This window comes from Vicugna pacos, chromosome 12, assembly GCF_048564905.1.
Source record: "Vicugna pacos chromosome 12, VicPac4, whole genome shotgun sequence".
In the NCBI taxonomy this organism is placed as follows: Eukaryota; Metazoa; Chordata; class Mammalia; order Artiodactyla; family Camelidae; genus Vicugna; species Vicugna pacos.
Window position 1 is genome coordinate 53,662,851 of NC_132998.1, and position 21,001 is coordinate 53,683,851.

At 39.8% G+C, this 21,001-nt stretch overlaps 1 protein-coding gene across 1 annotated transcript; it reads right to left on the reverse strand.

Moving 5' to 3' along the window:
* Positions 1-4,167: 4,167 nt before the first annotated feature.
* CCT2 (chaperonin containing TCP1 subunit 2) lies at positions 4,168-19,257 on the reverse strand. Its single transcript, XM_006197817.4, has 16 exons — positions 19,131-19,257; positions 18,319-18,393; positions 18,148-18,213; positions 17,311-17,422; positions 16,742-16,818; positions 16,469-16,581; positions 15,467-15,669; positions 13,773-13,873; positions 13,421-13,548; positions 12,359-12,462; positions 9,653-9,772; positions 9,154-9,282; positions 8,861-8,964; positions 8,472-8,571; positions 7,274-7,415; positions 4,168-4,448 (listed from the first exon to the last, which is right to left on the reverse strand). The coding sequence occupies exons 1-16, from the start codon at positions 19,131-19,133 to the stop codon at positions 4,418-4,420; spliced, it is 1,608 nt and encodes a 535-aa protein (XP_006197879.1). The 5' UTR covers positions 19,134-19,257; the 3' UTR covers positions 4,168-4,417.
* Positions 19,258-21,001: the final 1,744 nt, after the last annotated feature.

Genomic DNA, 21,001 nt, shown 5'->3' on the forward strand with positions numbered 1-21,001 from the left:
CTGAATCTCTTTGCACGCAGGGAAACACATTTCCAGACTCGCACTAGGATAAAGGTGGTAGGTGAGAAACAAGCAATGTGAGTTGCAGGTTGTGGTGTACAGGGGAAGCGCCTGCCTCTTCAGCCTCTCTCCCTCTACTTTTGTTCTGACTTGTTTTGATCTCTGTAGATAGGGGTTTTGATGGTCCCTGTATAAAACTTAGGTATTCAGGCCGCTGTTTCTTTGAAATATGTTAATTATGACCTTTTCTTCTCCCCATGAATACATCAACTTTAAAGAAACTGCTGTCAGTGGGTAGTTTAATAACACAATCCTTTCTGTTCTTGAACACTTTCAGCAATCAAGGACACAAAAAGGATCATCTTGACTAAAACATACTGAATTTAGCTTTTAAAAAGTACTTTTGCCATAAAAGCACCTTCACCCAGCAAAATTTGGTTCTAAAATGACGTTAGAAAGCAGATTGTTCTCGTGTTTTCCTACCACAAGTATTTCTTGCTAAACCAGAGGAAGGCAGTTTTATGGTTTCACATGATCACTTCCCATCGACACCTCCCATTCTGTGGAGTGTCTGCAACCCACTGAGGAGGCTGCCCAAGGGCCCTCTTCATCACTAAATGCAATACGTTGTCAAATACTTAACTCCTATAGTAATGAGTTCAGATGCCTACCAGACAGCTAGGGTTTAGTCTATTTACTCATTCCTAATGATTGCAATTACCAACTACACTCAGCTGATACTAGAAACTTTGCCAATAAAACTGCCTTCTGAGCTGTATCATAGCTCATCCTTAACCATGGCCGTGACTTTCTTTCAACCCTGTATTCCCCCTAAGATTAAGGGACATACCTTTTATAATGCAGCCCCAGGCTGTAGCCATTTGACCTACAGTTTTCATCTAATGAGCCACCTGGTCTGACTCAAATGTCAAATTATAAACATGACACATAGTTGAGCTGTTGTCTTCTAAAATAATCAATACACAACAAATAAGCATTTCTCAAACAATGAAGAGTTTACCATGAACTTTGCTGTCTAAAAGTGTTTTCCCTATAGGATTTCAATTTGTAAATAAATATTTACATTTTCATAACCCTCTGATGTTTTCTTAAAATTCAAGTATAATTTTTAAAAAGGGAAAAATGCTGAAACACCAAATGTTAAACTTTTTCACTCATGATTTTTGAAGTCCCGAAACCCAAAGTGCATCAAAGGAAAACCTCTTCCACAAGCTTATGTAGGACTTCAGCTTCCACAGATACGAATTATACCAACTCATCTTTAATATGGATTCTATGGAAATGAACCAAGTTTCTTTTTTGTCCTAAAACATTAACAATATCATTAACAGTTTGCAATTTCACACTTAAAAAGTGGGCTTGTGATCTAAAAATCAACTACTCCAATTTTAACTAAAAGCACCTATCCTGACACACAATCACAATGGTTAAGAGCACAGCCCTTCAAACTACCTGAGTTGAAATCCCAGTTTTTTCATTTACTGGTCAGTTACCCACCTCTGCGCCTGCTTCCTCATCAGTAAAATGGTAACTGCCTCTCAGGGCACTGCAAGGGTTAAACACATGGCAGTGTGTGGAGTGCACAGCACAGCGCCTGGCCCGGGACAGCCGTCTACTTAGCACGGACTTGCAGTGGGCGCTGTGCCGAGCAGCACAACACTTACTTACACCAGCAGTGCACCTCCTTGCTTGATGGGAAAAACACCAACAGCAAGAGAACAACAAAGCCTTTTCTCTCAGTAAAATTTTTAACTCTATCTGTACTATCAAATGTAAGAACTGTAACTGCAATGAGGTCAAATGCTCCTGCCTCAGCCTGCACGGGAAAACGCAGACATGATTGCCCAGGATTCATTTTCACATTTCTAAGGGAATACACTCAGCCCATGTTACTTTAGAATCTGCAGAATCACCAAAGCACTTGAAAGCGTGAGACTATTCCTTGGCACAAAACCCATTTGGTGTCAGAAGGGGAGTAAGAGAGGCATGCAACTGAAGACACGGGTGTGTGGGGGCTAGATAATTCACGGTCTCCTTTTTTGCCACTGTTAAAAAATACACCTTATAATCTCACTGCCATAGTAAAGAACAGTAATGCTATTAGAAATAGTAAAAGGACTGTTCACTTCTGAGAACAGGAGGCAGGTTATAGTGATCTTTGAATCCCCAGTGCCCAGCGCAATTCTACATTATCTGAATTTTGGAGACTTTACCAGCACACAGGCCACAGGACAGGGGGACAGACTGACACGAAGCACTACTGTAGGTCAGGTTACTATCCTCAGGGTCTTGTGTAAGTTAACTTACAGTCTTTTCAATACGCCTTTGAAAGAGGTGTTTCGTACTGCTCACAGTCTACAAGTGAGAAATCTGAACCCAGGTTTGTCTTTATTCTTCATATTGAGAATCAAAAATGTTCTATAGTAATACGATGAAAAAAAGGTTAAGTCTTTGCACTTCTGTTCATGTTATAAAACACTAGAGTAGGTACAAGGCAGCCTTTGGAAAAGGATTTCATACGAAGTGTTCCATTGACTTTCATCAGTCAGGGTCCTGAGAGGAAAATGTATTCATCCCATAAGGTTTACAAAGACAGACCTTTAACAAAGGAACCATTACTAGCCAGAATTAAAGGGAGGGGAAAAAAATCAAAGTTAATACAAGTAATTGTAAATGGCACGAGTAACAGCAGCAGTTGTCACCACCCATGAGGCCAAACGAACAGGGAACAGAAGTGTTACCCGAACGCGGTGGCTGAGAGCCATGAAGAGGGGGCTGCGCGGTGAGCTGGAATGGTAGGTCTCACAGGGACGCAGCCAATTCCCGAGACGAAGAGCAAGAGCAGGAAGAAGATACCGCTTCCCTCTTCCCGTATCCTACCAGTGCCTCCCGAGTTAAACCACAGGAATCCAGTCCACAGGGAGCCGGGAGCCGGGCACCGAGGGAAGCCCCACGGCCTCGAGCAGGCGAAGAACGGATCCTGACTTGAGGAGAGTGAAAGAATAACCAGCACACGTGTTGCCCTTCCTCTAGGAGAAGCAGGAGGCTGCTAGGACGGCTTTAAAAACCCTGAGCACTCAGACAATTTCTACGCAGTTAACTATTAACGTACATTCCAAAAATCTCTATTTCCGTGTCACTGAAGTCTTGTGAAAATGAAGAAAAACTCACTGCTTCCATATTTGCTGTTTCTGAGTTGCAGGTTTTCTAGGTCAGGAAATGCCTAACTGCTCCACCTACCCGAGCTGTGGGATGAGTACTGATGCTACGTGTGATAAAGTACTGTGAAAACATTACACTGCAAACAGTATTGCTATTAACGTTTAGAAAAGTGAAAAAAGTAAAAATCTGTGTAATTCTCTTTGGCAATCTAGGAAGTTTCTCCTTTATGTGAATGTGTAGGATATAAACTAGTATCACAACCAAAAACAAATTTTTCAGTTTTAATAGCTCCTAACGAGTAATATTAAAATGCTGAGGCAAGCTTTCACACAAGAGCAAAACAGAACGGGGTGGCTTATCAGAGTGTCTTTGGGAACTCCTACGTTCCTCTGCAGAAACGGAGTGTCCCTCCATGGGACGCCCATGGAAACCACTGTTGGGCTTTGCTTCACTTCCTGTGCGTCCTGCTACACAGCGATCTATTCATTACCTCCGAGCCGAAATTCACCTTTAAACCATCAAATCAGCACACTCTTATAAAAACAAAAAACCCTTAACAAAACAGTAATGCTTATGTCTAACCACATCTATCTCCTTTAGGAGAGTATTACCCTGTAAAGTATTAGCAGTGCTGAAGCTGCTTGCAGCAACCATTTAAAATATAACTCACACCTGAAGTAACGGAAACCACCATAATTTTTTCCTACGTAGGAGACACTACTTAGACTACACAACTTCAAAAATGCACTGAAGTATATGGTACTTTCACAAAACAAAATGGTTAATAAAAATTATGTATGATTGAGAATCAAAAGGTTAATGTGTATTTATCACATCTGACTTGGATTCACATTAATCAACATAGTTTTTCCATAAATGATTATGTCAGTCAAGCTAAATAAACTCCAAACTGTAAGTACAATCCTCCACTCCCATTAAGCAGTTAAAACAGGGTACAAATCACTAAGTCAGGTAAGGACCAAGTAATTGTTCAAATTTTTATTTTGATGCACAGTATGAGTAATGAACTCTTAAATCAAATGAATTTTATGGGAAATGAAACAGCAAATAAATTAGACCCATGTTAAAATAGAAGGTCAGTTAAATGTCCAAACTTAAGGATATAACAGCCACAGATAAACTTCGACTCTACAGTCTTCTTTCAGAAGCTCGAAGTCTTTCAAACACAACTTTGCTACGAACTGGTCCAGAGCTCAACAGCATATGGGAATGCTTAACAGGGGTGGTGATCAGGAACACGTTTCCTGTAAACATCACAGAACATACACTTAAGAAAAAAGGCAACAGTGAAAATGAAAAGTGTGACTGTAAACCAAAGGTCTATATCAAACACAAACACAGCCAGGATCCTAATCTTATTAAAATCAATTGTAATATTTAACAAGGATGTTCCTACTTCATAATTAACATCTCTTAATTATTGTATTAGTAAGAGAACAAAATCTGTGGAATGTGAAGATCTGTCCGTATTCAGTTCTCACCTTCTCATCCTAACCAAATAGCATTCTCCAAAAATTCATTAATTTATGTTTTTAACTAAATATGTTAGGACATTTCACTAAATTAGTCAAAAGACGGTTCTCTCAATCAGAAGTTGTAAAATGACAAGGCTCTGGAGCTTTAAAATGAAAACCTCTGTCTGCATCACTGCTCTAAATGAAGCAGTGTGATGGGGTTGAGTAACTCACTGAAGTGTGCCCACAGTGCCTCTCACACCTCTGATGACAAATTCTTATTCTCTATTGACCATACAGCAAACCTCTCGGCAAGGGGGCATGGCAGAGAACTAGCAAAGTTTACTTAATGCCCATGGAGACCCTGCTTCTAGAGGCAAACACGACAGGTAAGAGAAGCAGGAAAAACCGTAAAAACAGACCCAAAGTACAGCAAACGGGGCCACCTAACCCTGGTAGCTTACAGGAGTATGACCAAAGGATGTTAATACAGAAAAAGTCATCAAGCAGCTGCCACAAAGCACTGGTCTGAAAAATAAGTCCCTGGGGGTTAATAATGAGTATGAAAAGCAGCCCACAGTCCAGTACGTTTGGGAAGGCCAACTTCAACAAATCATTCATGTTTTTTCACTGCAAATTACTCAGAATTTCTCACATATTTAAGACACTTAAACTTCAAAATCAGTGACACCAGAACGAACGAAACACTCCAGCATACACTTCTAGTGTGGCCGAGGGTGCCAGCTACTGCTGAGACCTCAGGGTGGGTGTGGCTCCCTGACCTCGACCCCCGTCAGAGCATTTCAGTTATACAACCCAGTTTCCTTGTGCTTTCACTGTGTTTGAAGAGAACAGAAAACGTAACTGCATTTAACCACTTTTGGTGGCACTGATTTCAAGAAAACTTTGTCAACTTTGCCTTCCTTCACCATTTTCCATTTCAAAATGGCTGCTCCTCATTACCCTGCCCTCCCATACCAGGAGCACTCTCCAGACTTCAGCCCAGAGCCTTCCACTACACGACCAGAGATCTGAATACCATTTCAGCTTTTCTCTCTACACCCAAACCACTACTTTCTACCCTTTCGTTCTGCTAACAGTAGAGGACAGCTGCCATCCACAAAAGCCACTGAGAGGAGCGCTGCAGGGTCTGCACAAAGAAAGGTCTGCAACTTAGTCCATTAAAGGCGTAATTTCCCAGTAACATTCCTACTTCCCTCCTGCTGCTACGCACAAACCTCCTGTCCTCTGAGCTCCTGGCAGCTGCTGGTGGACTGTGCCCTGCTTCTGCGTCAATCACCTCCTCTGAAACTGCTCCAACTCAAACCCACTGAATTTTCACAGTAAGGCCCACACCTCCTCTAGCTACTACCCCACTTCTCTGCTCCCAGTCACAAACCAGTCCCTGAAAAAACAGTCTATATACACTTCCTCCAATTCCTCTTTCCCCCGCCTCTATGGAATTTACTTCACACCTCTCTGCCCCCACCACTCCACTACAACTGCTTGTCAAGCCTGCCAACTGCCTCTGTTGCTAAATCCAATTTTTAAGGTCAATTTTTCAGTCCTTTATCTTACTCGATCTATTTGTATCATTTTGGCAGTTGATCACCCCTCCTCTCAAATACTTCCTTCATTTAGCTTCTGGGACACACATTTCCCTTGGTTTTCCTCCTACCTCAATGGCAACCCCCCCACCTTTAAAATTTTATATTAGTCTCACGCTCTAAATATCACATACAGGCTGACAAACTTGTAACTCCAGCTTGAACTTCTCCCCTAAACTACAGACGCAACTATCCAACTAACTGCTTTCTCAACAAACATCTCAAATGGCCAAAGCTGACAATCCCCATCTTCCCTTAAAAAGCCTCTCCCACCTCAGATAAAAGAAACTCCTATTTTTCTCAACAAAAACTCTTGAATTATCCTTAATCCCCTTTCCTCTCAGACCTTAAATCCAATCTATCATCAAATATTGCCGGGTCTACCTTCGAAAATAGATCTATTATCAACCGATTTTCACCACCTTCACCTCAATCTACTGGTCCAAGCCACCATTCCCTTTCATCGCCCTGAGCCTCCACTAGCAGGTAAAATACATGGTTTTGGTGACTGCTGAATCTTCAAATGTTAAGATTTTCCTGGCCACTAAATCATTTTTGTGTGAATGAGTTTTTAAAAGAATTTTCATCTTAGAAAAGCTGCTGGAATAGGACCATGTACAGAACTATGCACATTATGTGCTTAAGAAAGTACATATGGAGAAGTTCACCCAGGACAGAGTATGACGGCGCCAACTCACCCTGGTAAAAAGACGCCAGTTCTTACTACTGCACCTCCCACCTTCCTGCTCTCTGGTTTTCGACCTTCCCACACCTGGTTCTTTATGTGCCCTTTCAATTGTGAGGGCTACCCTGTGTTACCCACTAACTAAGCCTTTCTGGCTTAAATCTGAGTTGTGCTACAGATTTTAAGTAACTTGCGTAATACTGCTATCTAGACAAGATGGCTCCATTTTCTATTAACAATAGTTATCAAATATATGCAGCTACCAGTTTTTTGCTTCCATGTTAATTTTCCCTGAGAAATGTCTCTCTGAAGTGTTACAATACCTTGGTGCTGCTTTAATGATGTTGTCCACACGAAGAATCACCTCTGCTGCTTCGGCTGCACTTAGAAGAACTTGTCTCTTCACTTGGAAACTTTCTGTTATACCCAGTAAGGCCATGTCTCCAACGGTACCTTCCTTCATATCTGAAAAGCATTTACTAAATTAACAACTACAGTCTTAACTGTATCAAAACACACCTAATGGCCTAACAAGATGAATCCTGACTTATAAAAAAAAAAAGGCTACAACCAATTACTCAAACTTAGTGCATTCTCAGCCTAGCACTCAAGAAAAACCTTTAGAATTAAAAACTCAACAATTGATCATCTGTATTAACAGAGGGCAACTTATGTCAAATGACAGAAAATTTAACAGAACACTGAATCACTGATCTTTATCTATAAATAAAACTGCAGAAAATTTGCTCATCACTGATTATACCACGGATTCCTAAGAACTGGAAGAGAATTTAGAAGTCACCTACTTTTCTTCCTGTTAGAATCGCCCTTCATTTTCTAAAGGCCATTTTTTCTTTTGGTGGGGGGAAGTATTTACATTTATTCATTGATTTATTCTTAGAGGAGTTACTGGGGATTGAACCCAGGACCTCCAGCATGCTAAGCATGCACTCTACCACTTGAACCATACCCTCTGCCCACCCTTCATCTTCTGACAGATTATTCACTAGCTCTCTTGCCCAGTGACAGGATTATCTACCCTCGAAGTCTGTCCCTTTAATGTCCTAGACAGGCTGTTGGGAAATTTTTCAATCTGAATTAAATCTGTTTTTTGGCCACTTTTATGTATGTTATCAGATATCTGTACTCAAAAATATCTCAGATTAAGTTTACTGTGAGTTTAGGAGTTAACACTGTAAGAGACAGAGTAAAATTCACACTTATTTCAGAACATAAATACTGTTTTTATGTATTTAAATCCTGTAGTCATTATATAACAAACCTGTTACAAATCTTCTAACTAGTTTTATTCCCCTTACTGAATAATAATGTTTTGGCAGGGTTGAGATTATGAAGTTAAACACTTTCCTAGAAAGTATAATGGTTATAAAGGCAAGGGTCACAGGAATCTTCCACATGGCTATTAAGAGAATTTATCTTTACCAAAAAAAAAAAAAGAGAGAGAGAATGGTAGAGTGACTCTCGACAACCACAAGGTTAAAGTCCCCACTGCCTTCTTACCCAGGCCGGCGGTCGTATTGCCTTCACTGTGGGCAGCTCGGAGCTGGGCCACCAGGTCTGCACTGTCATAGCCTGCGTTGTCAGCTATGATAGTTGGCAACTATGAAGTGAAGAAGACACAGTAAACTATTTATTCCACACAAAAAAGGTTAATTTACAAACTAGAAGAAAAAGCTTTCTAAAATTATACATTTAGAAACAATGCAAAATCTGCTTCCTTTTAATTACTGCTCATAAAGAAGATAAACTCCAAAATCAAATTTAAGCTGTGTGAACCAATTCTTTTAAGGCCAAGAAAGTAAACATTTTCTGTCCAACGTAGAAAAATGTACTCATTTAAAAACCATCAATACCTACAAAATATAAGTTCAAGTCTTTCATTCACTTACCATTCTCAGGGCTTTAGCGTAAGACTCCATCGCAACAGCTTCCTTGCCCGGTGTTCTATTGGCAAGCTGTGTCACAGCGTGAGCCATCAGCATCTCCGAACAGCCTACAGATTAAAATTTCATTTATACTTAATTGTCTCCAAGACACTAAAGTACTGACTGCCCTTAAGATATACCAAGCACTTAAAAATTAAGTGCAAAGGCAATATAAATTTCCTGTAAAGCCTATTAAAGCAAAAGTCATTTTTACATTTTAAGAAATAAAATAAGTTCAGTATTTTTCAAATGCTTACCTCCTCCATAAACTGTTCTAGGATCTTTCACAGTTTGGGCAAGAACACAAAGAGCGTCATGCAAAGATCTTTCTGCTTCATCTAAAATCTGCTGAGTGGCACCACGTAGAACAATGGTGCAAGCCTCACCTGAAGTTAAAAAAGATAATGTTCTTATGTCACAGTAAATACTTAGTTATCAAACATAAAACTTCATCTTCAATTATTTATGCAGGTTGTATTATTTGGTTTTGAAAGCTATCATGTCTTCCATTGTTACATATTCTCTTTGCTAAAAATTGTTCCTAACAGTTCTCAGTTATCTGTAACAATTATGTTGAATACGCACTGTTCCCAGAGACAAGAATAACAGGAGGCTGCCCTCAAGAGACTGAAATTAACATACACCATTTTTCTCAAGAATTAAGACATGTATTTTAGTAACTACAGTAACTGTTTCACTTCAACAGAGCCTACCATAGATTTAGGAACCTAAACCATGATCTACATAATCACTCACCAAGGGCTACCCCAGAAAAGTGAATGAGTTTGTCTTCTCCAATCATGACTTCCTCAATAAGTTTGCAACTTCCAAGCTTCACCAGTTCTGGGTGGTCAAAGGTAGAGGCAATTTCACCACCTATGAACAAAAATACACATTCACTAAATGCATAGCAGGTTTAACATTTGTTTTCCAACAAGCAGTAATGAACAGAAAACACAATATTTAAGTTGATTGCTCACTATATGCCAAGCACTCTTTGAGACACTTCATACAAAATAACAATTACCTGACCTTCATAACAGCCCTAATAAGAGAGGGGTCATTTATTAACCCATTTAGAAACAGTAAGATTGAGGTAAAGAGATGCTTAGTTTCTCATCCAAAGTTACACAGTCCAAACAAACATGAAGCTGTAGTTCAGTATAAGCAATCTGATTTCAGACCTATATACACACGCTGCATAGTATCACCTCAACTGAGACTAACTTTCAGTCTGAATTTAAATTCAGATTCTCTTCAGAATCCAGTCTGGAAGACCAGGTCTCTTGAGATCCAATATTCCAAAACAAATTATGAAAATACTGGACTAGTCTTAGTACGTACTGACATTAGGAACTGCTTAAAATAGTGAGCATCTGGTATCTGTTAATTATCACAATAACTGAAATGTCAGGAGCGCCTAAAAAGCCTAGAAAAGGGGGAAATGGATACTGAGGACTTCCCAGAGCAAACTTAATGAGGAGTCAAAAAGTAAATTCATTTTACTCCTTAGGTCTTACATCAATTCCTATTTTCCCTCCATCTTCCACGCTGTAAACATTTCCTTTCTTAGCTCTTAAGCAAGCAAGTTCGGTTTCCATTTTAAATTCCTTTTCTCTAGCTCACTACTCTTTTAATCGATTCCCTCCAGCATCAATCAACCCCCTTTTCCACTCCTTACTGATCAATCTCAATGACTGATGCTTTATTTCTGTTTTATAACTAACTTGTAAAAAGGACTCTAGTCTTCCCAACTCTGCTCATTTATACTCTGTATAAATGATAGTTTATAATCTGTATAATCTGTAGGGTTGAAGTTCTTACTTTTTGCTTGGCAAACTCCTGAGACTGCTGTGTGTCCTAGACATGAGACACAATGGCTGTCCAGGACATCACCTCCCCTAAAGAAGACCAATCTGGCTTGTGAGAATTTTCACTTGTCCTACACTCACTCACTCACTCAGCTGCCATCTGCTTACAAATTATTTCTAGACAACTGCAAGAACCAATTTCACACATCTTGGCAACAGATGAGTTACTACAACGGGAGCCACCACAAGGCCAACTTCACAGCCATACAATTGGTGCGCTTGGACCAGTGAATTTTCTTCTGGCTGTATGTGGCATCATACCATAGCAAGCCCTTCTGATAGCAACTCATATCACGAATGTGCCATCATTCACATTTATTCTTATGTCGTATCTTTAATCCTGCTGCTTTAAGAGAAGAATTACAGAAACATGGGCATTGTAAGTTTTATCACCTTAAGCAACATGTATGAAGTACCTTCAAAGCAAGTAAACACACCGCCAAGTAATTAACAAAAGGAAAACGTCTGCTTAGGTCAGGAGACTATGCTTCTCAAACTAAAAACGGCTTAAAAAGTTATTCTGAGATGAAACCAATGCTACTATCTATAGTCATTACTAATTTTAATTTCAATTTCTTCTAAAACACACAGCTGTTCCAAACGGAACCTGATGTTCCGAGCAGCTTTACACCTCAAACCCCATGCCCCTCAATTCTCACTGGCAGGCTGCTATTCAACTTTCCAACCTATTCATTCATTTCCAAAGGCCTGAAAATTAGAGAATAAAGACTGTCATCTTGGTTTCCAAGGGCTACTCAGCAGTTACTTTAAATGTTTTTTTGGGGGGGGGATAATTAGATTCACTTACTTATTTGTGTTCTGGAGGAGGTACCGAGGATTGAACCCAGGACCTTGTGCATGCTCAATATACGCCCCACCACGTGAGCTATCCCCCATCTTCCGCTTAGTGGTTACTTTAAAAACCGTTACAACAAAATGTGACCAATCGCACTCCATGTCATTTTGATGTAGACACATTCGTAAACACACTTTGCAGTCCACACTGGGATTGTAAAATTCCTACCTCCACTGAAGGGTGCTGGAGTATACTAACTTGTCATCACACACTGCTGGACTGTTTCATGCTTATTTCAATATTTATTACTTCCATAAATTTTTAAAAATTAACAAAAGCAATGTTTTGTACTTGACCCATTCTTTGGCTTATGGTTAAATGTTCAACGTGGTTACTATTCTGTACCACCTACCACAGAGGGCATAAAGCATTCAACAACTCACTTAGCACTAGAATTATATGAGTATACTAGGGAAGACTTAAAACTCCTTTTTTAATCTTCAATTTAGACTATGTTTAGGACAGAGGTCCTGTGGGGTTTGTGAGAAAAGATGTAGTTATCTTTAAAACAACATTAAAAAATAAATATACACACATGGCAAAGCCGGCATATAATCTGGTATATTAAAAATAATGTAAGTAAAGATGTAAGTCAGATTTCAGATTAACTGTTTATGTTCTAGGTTCCTTAAAGGGGTTTCTTTGTACTTTCAGCAATGAGTTACATACATTAACACTCAGTAAATCCAAGAATGATTATAATGTTTGTTTGAAATTAATGTCTTTTCCTCATACCTGTGACAAGAGCGAGGCGTTCCACACCTGCAAAATCTGCATGCTCAATAGCCATAACACCAGCAGCACCGAAGAGCTGTTCAGGATAATTGTAAATTAACTGCCTATAAATGAAATATGAAAAAAACATCGTTCAACTTTTCATAAAGCAGTAAATCTCTCTCAAAGTTAACTACTGCCTTTTCACAGACTGAACTGCCCTGTTCCTCCTGGTATTTTCACCAGTCTCAACAACCAAAAAACCCTTAGATACTGACAATTAAGAACACATAGGAAAGTGTTCTAATGATCAGAGGCATGAGGCAGAGAGAGAGGAGGCAGGCAGGTGCAGTTCACCCAAGGTTGTATACGTGGGTCTGGGAGCAAAGCACTGGAAAGAGCACCAGCCCCAGCCATTACTGTGAAAGCAGTATCGTGCTGTGCTAGGAGTCTCTAGCCATCACATTCCCCTTTGTTTTGAGTTGGTTCTACCTGAATTTACAGAAGAAAAAAAGTACATAATGTATTTACTGAAAGAGCCATAGCAGGCAACCTTTATTTTATGTTTGTACTTGTTACTTCACAGTGGTTGCAGGACAAAATAAAAGAATATATATGCTTTAGCTCAATTTACAAAAAACAAAACAAAAAAACCCCAAAAACACCACACGGGGAAGGTTACACATTTGTTTTTCATACGAATTAAAGATAAGCCCTAAACCTCTTAATACTTTTCACCTCTTTGTTCTTTTATTCCTATGCTACTTCAGAACCCCATCGTTGAATGTGGAATTAAATCTCTCTTCCAAAATATATGCATACTACTGCCAAAACTAATGTAACTGCCAAATCAGAAGACTGTTATTGTTGATACAAAAAAGTTTAGTCAAGTATATTAACAAAAATTTGCACTAAAATAATTGTAATGCAAATGTTCTGCTATACAACTGTATTTATACTTGGAAAAAACACTTCCTAAATATCAGATCACTAAATTCAATATAAAAGTACCTTTCTCAAACTTCACAAAAAAAATCCTTTCTTAGATTATCACAAATATTGTTAGCACAAGCGTACACAGACCTGTTAATAAAGCAATTTATCCCATGCTTAAGAATACGTTCCACTTTCTCCTTCATTTTTTCCTTCTCCGCATGTTCAATTTCAGCAACCTTTGCTGTAGAATCAACTCTTACCCGGGAACCAAATATCTGAGACAAAGGAAAGCATAAAAAAATAGCATCACTCTCATCACACACAGTTTCATAGCATAAACTTTTTTTTGTAAATATACCAAAAACTACATGTGCATGTGTGTGTGTACATATTTACATATATTCATATATATCCTAGGGTTTTTTTTTAAGGTAACTGACTTCAAGCCTGAGTTTATAGCAGCTAGTAATCAGAATTCCAAGAAATGTAGCTAACATACCTTTATTTTGTCCGTATCCATACCAGTATTTGCAATAAGAATTTTAGCATTTTCAATTCGCTTTGGTTGATTAACTCCAATTTTTTTATCCAACAGAAAGCCTACAATATAATAACAGTATTGTATTAAATACTTCAAAGCTGCATTAATAAATCTTTTAAAGTAACCTGCTTTATCAAATTACTTTTTCAAAGAATGCATTTAAGTCCAATTCACCAAGCTCCTAGAACCTATAAAGCAGTGATCATAAAATCAATTTAGCAGATCATTTAAAAACATGCAAAATAGGAAATATAAGAGCACAGCAGAAATATTAAGAGTAAAAGAGCATTTCTGTACAGCAACTATAGTTCACTAAAAAATTAATTTTTTGAAAAAGAATAAACAGCATTTTGAATCTGTTGTCTCCGACATATACTACATGTGCAGGTTGTGTGGGCTGCAATGTAAAGACATTAAGTCCACTTTCATTAGCTTAAAACCAACACAAAAGAAAACCAGCTGTAGATTAGATACACAGGGTACTGCTAGAGATGACTGAACTTCTTAAAGAACTGAGGCTGGTGATAAAATGAAAAGCCAGCGACAGCAGAGTGAGACCAACCTGGCCCGTCACGCCTATGCTGCTTACACGCTACGTAAGCAACCTTGGACAAACTATTCAACTTCAGCTATTCAGCTATAAGCAGGAAGATCACCAGGGGCAAAGATGCTAGTTACCGGCCCAGGAACCTGCTGACATGGAACTACCATGTGAACTGAGTACCGCCTCCCTCTCTGGGCTCTTTTTAGATGCATACGTAACTTCTACCTCACTAAGCATTATCACCTTGATTTTCTGCTCTATTCAGCTGAACTTAAATTTCACTCACTGGGTCAACATCCTGAGAAATAAATGAGAGTTGAAGTAAAATTCTAACTAGAACACCTGGCACAGAGCAGACATTCAAGATTGGTAGCTATCCTTGTTTTAATTATCTTTCCCTACCACCACCTCTATTAGAAATGCCACACAGCCCTTGCATGTAAATTCAACTAAGAATATTCAGAATTGTTACTCCCTCGAAACAACAAACAACAAAACCCAGACCTCAAACCACTGGTAAAGCAGAAATCGTACAGCACAACTTACTCCTCTTTTCCCTTCTCTATGGAAGAGAATGCTATACTCTCTACAGGCCATTCTGTGAAGTAAACATAATACAAAGATGCTTTGAAAAATCCATACTCTAAGAACAAAATACAGTATTACTAAGGAAATAGCAGTTGCTAAGAATCATTCATCACTCTTTAAGAACACCAGAAACAAACCCTCAACACCTGCCAACTAAATGGTGTGTTACCCAGACCCTTCCTGGAGAACACATGCAGTCCTGGACAAAGTGCCATTTGACAACAGCTGACTTCTAGTAAAAGAAAACTACAATTTCTCTTTATTAGAGACTACAATTTATTTCATGGTATAAAGTAAAACCTAGAAGTTACCAAAGAAACGCTGGGATTTGATGAAGCACACTCTCTATATAACAAATAGATTAAGATGACAAAAAAGGCTGCTATATGATTTACGTCCTTACATACAGTTTTCTGGCTTTATAAAGAGTCACTAGTCCTGACTAAAAGAGAATTTCCTTAGTACTTAGCTTTCAACATCTGATCAAAACGTCTTCTCCCATATCCAACACCATACATACCTTCATCTAAATAGGAATCTGCCAGACTTCCTCCTAGCTTCTTGATGACATGAATTGCCTCCAGGTTACCAGAGCCTTTCAGTCTGAGAACAGCTTCTACAGCTAACTTAGTAAAGTGGTCTTTGTGATGAGTAAGAAGTTTTGAGGATAATGTTGTTCCCGCAATGTTCATTAAATCTTGACGGAATTTAACTTCATCAGAACTAAAAACAAACAAACAAAGAAACTCATGTCTGTTTTTGAAATGTTTCTCCAAAGTTATTACCCTGTTTTGCTTTTCAAAATTTATCAGATAGCTGGTTTGTAAGTAAGTACTTTCACCTCAACTAGTCAGGGCTCTAAGTAATATGAAAAGAATCTTATCAGTAATCAAAGATACAAATTGAAGGACACTTCTCCTACCAACTGGCAAACTACTAAAAGAGAAACAAACAAAAATTTCAAGACCATGGGAAAAGAGGCATTATTATACACCTTGTGGGACTGTAAATAAATCTTTTTTAGGAGGATTATTTGTAATATAAATAAAAATGTCTTTAAATACACATACCTTCAAACCAAGCAACTACACTTACTTTTGGGTGACAAGTTTTTCACATTATAAAGCTAAAAACTGTCAAAATACAATTCTCCAAATATAGATAGGTAAATTATAGCACAGTCCCATAAGCAAATGCATACCTCTATTAAAACTAGTATTACAGAAAATATTGACACCCAGAAATGTGCTTGTTATTCAACTTGCTTAAAGAGACTTCAAAAACCCTCTATACAATAATACTGTCTGATCTGTCTACTGTGATTATATATGCAAAAAAACTGGAAACCCAAACTTTAGTGACTACCTCTGGGGGGTACTGTGGGGTTTTCTTGGTTGTAGAGGCAGGACGAGGCAACAGGATCAATGTTTGTGTATGCTTTTCACTGTTCTTTAGACTTCCCGCACTGAGCATATTTTCAAAAAAAAGTTAAATGCTTAAAACAGTATTTCGGTATACCAACCCATGGTCGACTGCAGAACTCAACAGAGCCTGTCTTGCTGCCTTTGTGGCTTCTCTCCAGCCCGCAATAATGGTCTGTGGATGAATCTTTTTTGCAATTAAAGATTCCGCTTCCTATTAATAAAAAGGGGGAAAACACTCGTTAACAGTAAATTTGTAGGAAGAACTTGATTACTTGATACTCAAAACCACAGTAGCAAAAAAAAAAACCCCCAAGAACAACAACAACAGAAAAAAACAGTAAGAAGAGGTTGAAGTTGCTCAGGTGAATTACCCTTAGTAGTTCTGCAGCTAGAACAGTGACAGAGGTAGTGCCATCACCAACTTCATCATCCTGAACCCTCGACATATCTGGGGGGGAAAAAACCTAGTCATTAACTCATTTATGTTTGATCCTGCTTTTTAAACTACTGCTTGGTGGCTTACCAAATTCTCCAAACATACCCACTACCAATTTAAATCTCACTTATCTAGGTTTCCTCACCTGACAAATTTTTGGAACTTTTTTTTAGTATTCTATTTATCACTGTATTACTCAATAATTTTATTTTGGTGGGGGGAGGTAATTAGGTTTGTTTATTTTGAGAGGAGGTTCTGGGGATTGAACCCAGGACCTTGTGCATACTAAGTAGGCATTCTACCACTTGAGCTATACCCGCCCTCAAAATTCTTAGGAACTTTCCAGTCTGAAATGCAAGTTTTACCATCAGTAAGTAACGGCACTCCAGAAACTTGTATATTAATTATGATAATAATCAGTTAAAAAGTAGGTATCAATTAATAAAAAGGACAGCCTATATAAATTGTTTCAAAATGTCAACAAAACATTATCCTCAGACTCACCAACTAAAACTTTAGCAGCTGGATTGTCCACACCAATGTTTTTTAGAATAGTTGCACCATCATTGGTTACCATAAGAGAAGCATCTCGTCCACTGCTTAATAGAATTTTGTCCTAAAAGGAACATACTTGGATCAAGTTAAGTTATAAGTACATTTGGAAGAATGCACGGTCAGTTAGTACTCTCATATACTGCTGATGTGTAAATAGTCTCAGTGATTATTTGGCAGTATCCATTAAAATTCTTCCAATGCAAGGTTTCCATAAGTAAATTTTGGTGTCTATCTGTGTCTACCTCTAAGACACTAGGAGAACAGAGACACGAATAGGGCTGTTTCAGTACTGTAATAGCAAAAGCAATGTACACAAACTAAGTATCCCCCAATTCGGTAATAAGTGCGAACTATAAAATAAACAAGATGCAGAATATAATTGGACAAAGACTGTATCTATTTACACTGAAATGAATTTAAACAACCGAACTACAGAAAAAGGACACACAAACAACACCTATGACAAAACATCATCTGTCACAATGAGAATACATAAAAGTACATAATACATTAGATACACATACATCTACATAAAAGCAAAAATGTTGGGAATACTTATATCCAAATGCTAACAGTGGCTGTCACTGGGGAGAGAAGTGGCATTGGGAATGGTGGTCAAAGGGGACTTTAGCTGTATAGGTACCATTTTGATTTTTAGCAGAGACACATCTTACTTGTATAATTAACAGCTGAGCTTTAAAGATCAAAAAACATCCCTCAAAAGTGTGTTATTGTATTTCTACTGAGGGCTCTAAAACAATTATTAAAATTCCCCGTTTTTCTTACCATGCCCTTGGGTCCCAACGTGCTCTTTACCAAATCTCCAATAGCGATGGCACCAATAAAAGACGACTGGGGACGAAAATCAAAGAGACAGTCAAAATCAACTTCAAGGTCTTAAAGCTGTTAAAAAAAAAACTACTATATCTTTAAAAGAATGGGAAAAACAAGGCTTACCAGACGCGCTGTCTCTGCTCTCTCTTCATCAGCTCCAGCCTTGAAGATATTAACAGGTGCGAGGGAAAGGGACGCCTGAAAAGGAAAACCAAGAATCAGTCTGAATACTCAGTAGCGGTATTCTTTAATACATACACTTAGATACCTTCCACTAGACTTACAGTATCTAAGAGAAAATTAATTTACAGAACAGTGAAATTTCTCGAACAAATGAAGCTCTGCATCACTGGGGTAGTCATTTATTTAAAGCGGAGGGAGGGACTCAGGTGACATTGCTTTCTGGACCTACAAGAGCTCCAGCAATTAAAATTCTATGCCAGAGAGACTGACTGTAAGCACGGCAAGACCAAACACGAGTTTTTAAACTAAGGGTAAGGCAGGCGGGGGTGGTAGGCCATTCGCGCGAGCCTCGTCGGGCGCATGGAGCTAGGCAGCGGCTCCCTCCATCTGCGCCCTCGGGCGGCTCCAGGCTCCGCCCCAAGAGGGAGGGCGGGGCCCGTCTGGCCGACACGCCCGGTGCACTAGAAATTTCTTCGCTCGGGATAAGCCACGGGCCTCGGGGTCCCGGGACTGAGGAGAGGCCGGGTCGGAAGAGGCTGGCCCTGAGGCCCAACCCCGCCAATCCCCGGTCCGCCGGGAGGGCCCTGTCCGCCGGCCCGGCGCAGGCCACAGGCCGCGGCCTGCGCCATGTGCGGCGGGCCTGGGGACAGACGCCGGGAGTCCGCGGCGCTGGGAAGACACAGGGGCCGGGGGACTGCGGGGGACGACAGGCCACGGCGGGCCTAGGTCACGGCCAAGGCAGCCAGACTCACCATGGTTCCGAGGAGTTCGGCACACACGCTAACCCCCTCACAGCTCGCGACCGGGACAGCAGGGAAGAGAAGCCGGAAGTGACGCCACACGCTCTGCCGCAGGGGGCGGAGCCTCAGCCCGCGCGCTTCCTCCTCCGGGCACCGCCCTCGGGGGAAGGGAGGGGCAGCGTTTTGAGGGGAGCCCGCTGGTCGGAAACGCTTCCCGTCACACTGGAGGGGCGGGGCCTCGGCTCGCGCTTCGCTCCGCGCGGCGCCGCCCGCTCGGACCAGGAAGGGGAGGGTCTGACACTTCGCGTGGGGGCCGAGCGGTTTGGGAGTGGAACGCCCGAGAACCGGAGGGACGCCGCGCCCCGCCGCGCCGCGGGGTTGCCACAGCAACGGAGTTCTCGCTCGCACGTTTTCCTTTTCTTAAATTTAACCTTTACAAAGTTTTGCCTTAAAGTACTACATATACAGAGTAAAGTGTTATGTACTAACAATGGAAAACAATCACCAACCTCATTACTTCCTCTCCCCATAGTAGCAACCACTCTAAACTTTTTGAGCATTTTGAAGATTTTACCATCATATTCCTAATAATATTTTATTGCTGTCTTAATTTTAAACATTTACTGAGTAATACCGAAGAAAACCTACATTTCTTTGTTTGAATTTTGTTTTGCTTTGGGGGGAGGTAATTAGATTTATTTATTTACGTATTTATTTTGTTGGAGGTACTGGGGATTGAACCCAGGACCTCTCGCATTTTAAGCGCGCGGTCTACTACTGAGCTATACCCTCTCCCTCAGTTTTTTTTTTTCTTTTTGTTGTTTTTTTGGCGGGGAGGTAATTAGATTTATTTATTTAATGGAGGTACTGAGGATTGAACCCAAGACCTTGTGCATGCTAGCCATGCACTCTACTGTTGAGCTACACCCTCCCCCTGGTTGAATTCTAAAACGCCGTTTTTAATTGGACTGTCCAGAACAAGGTCTTGTGAGATCTGTCAGAGACATTTACTTTTCTTTGCTCATTTTTAGGAGGTTTTGCATTTCACTCGTTTGCCCCCCATCCTCCCCGACACACACTGTTGTAGAGATGACTAATATCCTCTTACATGTCTTGGTAGAGAACAAGATCAATCCCAAATATTTCCGTTTATGAAGAACAGTTTTCTACTTTCTCTAAGTTGACCCCCTTGGACGTTTTAAACGTGCTTAAAAAAAAAAACTCTATTTAGCTTTCCATCATCTACTGATACCTTTTTCTCCTTTTGACCAATTGCTTAGCAAGCTCTTGGATTTTGGCAATTGTAAACACTGATAGATGTTTTAAATTTTTAATTGTTTCTACCCTTCAGATATACTCTAAGAGGGTGAGTTTACACCAGGAGTTGACAAATTATTGGGAGCCAAATCCAACTTGCCACCTGGGTTTGTATGGCCAGAGAGTTAAGAATGATTTTTGCATCTTTAAATGGTTGAAAAATAAAAACATTTGTGATACATTAAAATTATATGAAATTAATATTTCAGTGTCCATAAAGCTTGGTTGGAACAGAAGCAAACTCATTCATTTTTAAACCATGCAATACAATACAGAGTTATGCAATGGAAGACGAGTAGTTGTGACAGAGTCTGTTTACTCTGTTTCCTGACCCTGATTAACCTATTTCCAAGGTCCATAAAGAAAAGGGGTGTTCAGATTGGGCAAGTTGTTATTTTAAATCTACCAAGAATTTTTGTGTTCTTTGTGGGAAAACTTGCTCTTCTTTGAGGAAATGCAGATCTCAAATCGCACAGTGGAATGAGAGGAGTCACAAACAGAAGCCAGGATGCCTGCACAATATTGAAAACAGCTGTTTTAACTGTGGGCCGAATCACATACCTGGG